The sequence below is a fragment of the Micrasema longulum genome, unplaced genomic scaffold, assembly GCF_059751315.1.
Source record: "Micrasema longulum isolate JH-2025_06_02 unplaced genomic scaffold, ASM5975131v1 h1tg000060l, whole genome shotgun sequence".
Lineage (NCBI taxonomy): Eukaryota > Metazoa > Arthropoda > Insecta > Trichoptera > Brachycentridae > Micrasema > Micrasema longulum.
Window position 1 is genome coordinate 394,989 of NW_028277267.1, and position 6,946 is coordinate 401,934.

The window sequence follows — 6,946 nt, forward strand, 5'->3', positions numbered from 1 at the left end:
GTATTTACTGCATTTTTGGTTACCTACCGTATTGTATAGGACTCGTCGCACATTATTCATTCGATGTGTATCAGTTCAATTAAAAAATAAAATGCATTTTTTTTCAGAATACGGTTTTGAAATTTAACATACTTAAAAAAAAAAAAAACAATTTATATCATTTCTTGATAACAAAAAGGTTTCTAACTTTTTACTAAGCTCTTTATTGTACCATTTTCAATACAATTATTTTTTTATACTTACGCACCCACACACACGCACCTTCTCCCTCATTCATTCCCACACGCACATGTATCCTCTCCCTCATTCATTCAGCATACACACATTCACATACACATGAACACAAACGTCACACAAATACAATGACCAAACTTATTTTCTTATATATTATGTGTCATTATATTTACAGTGGATTTTTTAAATTGGTTTTAGCATTGTTAAGATTTTTCTACTTATTTTGTTTATGTAATAGCTGTAAAAATCCCAAATAAAATAAAATAAAATAAAATAAATAAATTACAAAAAAAAAAGATCTGATAAAACAGTGACTTGAGCGAGATAGACTATGCTTTATACCAGTAAATCGTGCATCAGAGTGAGAAGACAACATACATATTTCATGAAGTGCCAACGCATGCACAGATTTGAAGTTCATTTGTAACGTCACTTTTAACATGCGTATTGACTGAACGTAAGTTGGAATTTCGGTGATTTAGTCATGTATAACGTGCGTATAAGGTGAGTGTGTATCAGACAGTATGCAAACTAAAAAAATGGCGGATGCCGCGTTTCGATCTGCGTTGCTATTCTGAACCGATCTCGCAGCTGCAGAAAACATTTTTATTTTGCGTATTCTAAGAAACCGCCTTGTATGTAAATACGCGAGATATAAGCTTTTTATACGTCCGCTAAAGCAATAAAAATAAAACCCCTGGTTCCAATTGCTCGGGCTGACATTGAACATATTCTTATCGCTGGTATACAAGTAGAGAAAATGCAAAGAAATGCAAGGCCAGTGTTTTCGTTCTGGAGCCACCAGTAATGTGTATGCAATAAATTTACGAATAAATAAATAGAATTCTTACTTCTGTCGATGAATTTGAAGTATCCAAGGAAGCCGGTGGCGTTAGCGGCCTTTCCCGGAGCCGAGTGGAACTCCAGCACGAAGGCCCGCGCGGAGGAGTAGAGGGCGGGGGGCGCGGCGGACCTGCCCCCGCACAGGGCCCCCGCCCCCTCGCTGTACTCGCTCACCTCCCCCCGCTCCACGTGCGGGAACAGCTTCAGGTAGTCGCCTCTCATGCAGCTGGAAGGAAACACAACTAGAGTCAGATTTACTCCAGCACGAATCGAATTTGCTCAAATTTTGAGTTGATTTATGCCGATTGATCTGAAGAATAGGGAACAAAAATCTACAACGCAAAAAAAGCCTCATTATACAGACCCCGCCAAGTGACAGATATTACCAGACAACTTAGTGTTTCAGATTTTTATTTCACAAAAGGCAACAGATGGAAAAGTTGAAGAAATGTGGATGTTAAAAAATAGGTACAATTTTGAAATCACTCAGTGTGTAAAGGTGCCACTTAAACCAGCCAATGACAGGTCATAAGCCCTGTAGATGCCTAGAATTCTGTATAATCTTGTATAAAATGTTCTTTATCTCTGTTGTCATATTATAATTTACATGGCTTACGACGTGTTTTTGGGTAGTTTGAGTGACCACTTTATATGTATGTTTAAACATAATAAAGTTAATAAGTGATTATAGTTTTAGGCATAAAACACAAACAGACTGGAGAACGTTACATCGTGTGTAAAGTGGCAATATAAACTATCCAATGAAAGGTTAGCCCTGAAAATGCCTAGACTTTAAATTGATGTTCTTTATCTCTTTTGTAATAAAATAATATTAATACAGGGGGGTTAAAATCTGTTCATGTCTACAGAAATCTGGACACACTAAACACATAAAATAAACCAGCCAATGAAAGGTCATAAGCCCTGTAAATGACAAGACTTCCATATTCCCTTCTAAAAAAATGGTTTACCTCTCTTTCGTAACAAATTTGCAACATAAAAAAATTTAAAAAAAACATCGTCATATTTCTGGCCATGCGGTTACAAGAGAAGATCCCAGCAGAATGCTCGTACGAGGGTTTTCTGTAATTTGAGTTATTTTATACGAAAAATTACGTACGGTTTTTGTTTAAAGAAATTTGTCTTTTTTCTATCCCCAATAGTGTTCAATATCCTTGATGAACATACTAAGTTGAAAAACACAAAAACAAGTGTACAATTTTGGATTTTGTCCAAGGGAAGAGACCATTGCAGGAGACTGCTGCGAGACATCGAATACATTCGTATTCTGTTAAGCTTTTTCAGATGATTATTAAAAATTATAGTTATGTAATATTTTTAAACTTAATAGTATGCGTGCTTTCACTTTCCATAATGTTGTATCCCAACTCAACACAGGGCTCTTGGCCTCATAGAATTAGGGACACGTCATTTTTTTCGCAATATGTTTATGTGTATGAATAAATAAATATCAAAAACTCCCCAGGTAAAAAATCTGGCGTGTCTACAAACATTTGGACGTACTCCAAACATTGGTGAATAAATGAATTAAAATGTAACGGAGGTATTACTTTTCTGATGAGATAATTTTTATTTTATCGAAATCCAATTATTTTAATTTTAAAATGATAACGTTTTGACAAGCTTTTACACCGAAATATTTTTTTACGACCGAAAAATTCTATTTAGACGTTTTTGGCAAAAATGCATGAAATTCAAACCAATTTGATGGTTCGTTTTTATAAGGTTTTAAATTTTGTATTTTCATAACATAAAATGTAATTTCATGCATACCGATATAGAAAACGAGCATAAAAGAACCTTTGTTTTCTCCCTCATAAAAACGTGATTACTTATTCAATAGATAGATAAGAAAACAAGTGAAAAATAAAATATAAAACCATTTTGATCGTAAATCCAGAGAAAAAATAGGGAAAATCGCGCGCTCCGGGAAGCGGCAATCCTCGAATATTGCCTCACTGTAAAAAGTCCTTTGCCGTCACTTTCCCGCATCGGCGGTAAAATACCACATCCGGAGTACGGGATACTAGATCCGGGAGGAGGTGGAAAGGCTTTCTGGGAGGAAACATTTACCGGATGTCGGGAAATCGCGGGAGGAAGAATCACTAATATTTTATACAAAAAAGCCGGGCAAAACACTTCCATTGGAAAATAATAAATCCTGATTAATTTTCCGGAAACGTTTTGCTCTAGCTTTTGTTTTATTCTATATTTATTTAACACGTGGTTTATTAGTTATTATCGAAAAATTGATTTTTAGCTTCAACTAGTTTTAAAACATAAACATTCAAGATTATTTATTTTATTTAAATTTTAACTCTTCTTTGAATGCGCTGATTTGTAAAACTTATACAAAAATTGAGCGATAATAATTATTGTGAAAATCTAAAAAAGCATGGAGCTTCATATTTGAATTTGGCGCTATTCCTTAAACCTTCTTTTACAATCTACTACAGTAGTACCTAATATTTTTTTGCATTAACAGGTGACAGCATTACAGTCATTTGCAAAATGGTCGACACAGATGATTGTATTAGACAGCTTTCTGCGATGGGATTCTTGAATGCAAAAAGTGAAACGCTTATTTGCATTCATGAAAGAGTAAAACATGTGAAAGGTGATACAACAGTGGCAGTCAGCACTGTTGGACCATGGGTTTGTCGCTGTAATGAAGCAGAAGGACAAACACTGTTAGCTGAAAAAAGGGAAGCAGCAGGCCGTTGACGGCAGTACCTTAACGCAACATTTAGCGAGTCGATGACATCATTTGGCAACCGTCGGATAACTAAAGATGAATTGTGTCTTTGTGCGATCTGCGCAAACTGTGCAATTGACATGGAAGTTACGACGATAGTGTTCAAGGATGCAAAAGATGTGATTATGGTTGATTTTTTGGAGCAAGAATGCTCAATAATTTCTGTCCAATACGGCACAATAATTAAAAAGCTTAAGACACGTATTCAGCGAATTTTCCTAAAAAAAAATATGGCAGAGGTTCTTCTTTTGTATGACAATGCAAGACCACACACGAGTCGTCACACCACTTAAATGACCTTGAAAATTGGATGAGCAGTTTTGCCTCATCCTCCATACAGCCCTGACCCGATGAGGCCGTAAAAACATCCGCGCGTCAATGGTTTTGGAAGCACAACCGTGCTTTTTACCACAATGAAATACATCATCATCATAATCATTCCCTTTCCACACCTTAAATATAAAAATATGTGAAATGGATTTAGAATAATTAAATGTATTTTCAAAATCAATGTGGATATTGAGGAGAAATGTTTTAATATATAACTTATACTTATATAAAATGTATAAAAAATGACACTAAAAAACTGCGATATGTTTGGTATTAATAGTTGTGACATCAAGATTCGTGATGTTCCATAAACAATTAAATGGTTTGGAACAAAGTTGAAAATGAACATGAATTATGACGTATTAGGGGCGTGGCCAATGCATTGAGTGTTTTTGCGGGAATTCAAAATTACAGATTTAAAAATATTTTTTTTGCTTCTATAAGGGCCGGTTGCATCAAAGTTGGTATAAATTTAGTTTAAAGTTTAATATTTAAACTTAGTTAAGGCTCAAAATCTGGTAACTGAAAAATTCCGTTGCATCAACATTATTTTAGTTAAGTTAAAGTTAAGAATGTTGCCACTGTAAAGGTTCAAGTTTCACCCTAAAATTTGTTGGGATTTTTGCGCAAGCACGTACTTGTTTATTTACATGTAGCAATACACATGCCCCGCGACGCGTCTTTGGGCACAAAATTTTAAATTTCGTTCCAATTTTCAGTGTGTGCGAAAGGACGAAGCAACACTGCGCATTCGGAGAAGAAAAGAACAAAAGGGACATCGTCCTTTTTTAACTAGATAAAAAATTAAAAGAGCAAAAGCTAAAACAAAATGAAGAACTTTTTACTCTAGAAATAGAGCAAAAAAAAAATTTTTTTGGGCAACTATGGCAGCTTTAAATGCCCAGAAAGAGTTAGCTGAGCTCAATCTAGCTCTATTTAAAAATAAATAAACAGCATTTCAATACAGCGATGATTTATATTTATTTTACACCACGCCGCAGATGATCAAGTCCCGTGTTTTGAAAAATAATTAACAATTAAATATTCAAATAATTATTAGTTCTTCACTTTTTTGACATTCAAAATCTTGCGATAAAGTCGGACTCTTCCCACAAAAAAATGGTCCGTTCGTGGTTTGAACAGTTTTTTTTTCGATTTAGAATATACTCGATGATAAATTCGTCACCGGAAGACGAAAAATCAGATAAAATGGACATTTTGTGCAACTTTTCACAGATCGATCAATAGATCTTTACACTCACGACGCTTTTTTGACAGATGGCAGATCGCATTTAACTTTAAACTTAACTTTAAACGGTCCCCTGGCGGCCGGTTAAATAAAAGTAACTTTTTTGTTAATATTTAGTTAACTTTTTTTGATGCAACGCATTTTGACATAAAAGTAACTTTTGTTTGACATTAGCCCTGACTTTAACTTAACTTTTGTCGATGCAACCGGCCCTAAGTGGGCAACACCAACAGCCGTGAAGTTGGCAGGTCTAAAATCGGCTTTGGCCCGCAACGCATAGTCCACTGCAACGTCAGCCTGGACGAGGCTGCTTAACGCCGAACATCGAAAGTACTCTACACATTTCATCTTGACACTTCGTGTTGCCTGGCCACCAGCTTTCCGCCAGTGCTCGCTATTGCAAATTCCTTCAGTACGAAATAATAGGATGTAACTTGTGTGTTTAAAAATAACTTCAATTGAAATTTATCTTTCTCATGCAACCCCAAATCAACTCACACGCACCCATTCTATATACTAATAAGTAGCAAAAAATGTTTTTGTACTGGACAGTATTCATAGACTCTTATAACTTCAAAAATGTAAAAAAAGGTGATATTTCCCTATCGCCTAGATTGAAACGGGGTACGAATTTTTTAAGCTGGGCAAAGTTTTCAATAAAAAAATGTAAATGTGTAAATAAATAATATAAAAAATTTCATAATATCCAATTTTTTTTTCTCTGCTTTATGATTTTTTTTTTATAAGGTAAAATATAATAGTTCAACTGCTCACTCTTGCTTCTAATGCGGCCTTCCTTCCCCTTTACTCTGGGATTCGTGCCCTAAGAGATGCAGTTAGTACTACCTAACTGCAGCTAAAGAACTTTTCTCCTTTGTCAATACTATTTCAAGTTAAGTTCCATTGTCAATAATGTACAATTAGTCATTAAGTACTGCTTTGTATTGTACACTGTTCTGTACTCTGTTGAAGGAATTCGTTAAGTTCCTGTCTGTATTTTCCTACTGAAGTTTCCTTATTTGACTTACTAATTGAACTATATATTATATAAATAGTCTGGACACTATTTGCATACCACGGAGAAGACTCACATGTAGGATTATTCTATAAACTAGGCCTTTGTAAAGACTAAAAGTAGAACACTAAAATACGAATCAGATTTTTTTTTTGCATATTTTGAGTGTTATTAATGTTATCGAATGATTTAGTACGAACTATTATTTGGTATATGATTTATTGCTTCTATTTCTTATATTTCTTACTATAGAATTGAGTGAGTTTCTAGAAAACATATCTCAATTATCATTTCAATTATGTTTTTAATTATATATTAATTTTCTGTTGATTTCAATGGTACTCTTATTTTGTTTTTTTTTAATACTACTTTATTTTACCATTATTTTGTTGATTTTAATGATACCATTATTTCGTATATCTGATTATGTGTGATTCTTAATTTGTATAATTTATATTTTCAAAATTATTTCTGATTATCTTTTTTGCATTGTATTCTT

General features: G+C 34.1%; 1 protein-coding gene across 1 annotated transcript in view; it reads right to left on the reverse strand.

The window, feature by feature from the left end:
- The window catches only part of LOC148285097 (suppressor of lurcher protein 1-like), a 120,324-nt gene extending 114,544 nt beyond the window's left edge, over positions 1 to 5,780 (reverse strand). Inside the window, exons 1-2 of the mRNA XM_088230318.1 lie at positions 5,614 to 5,780; positions 1,086 to 1,303 (exon numbers count right to left, since the gene is read on the reverse strand). Of these exons, the coding sequence (XP_088086444.1) occupies positions 1,086 to 1,303; positions 5,614 to 5,780 (385 nt within the window). The remainder of the gene's footprint in view (positions 1 to 1,085; positions 1,304 to 5,613) is intronic.
- Between the last annotated feature and the right edge of the window lie 1,166 nt (positions 5,781 to 6,946).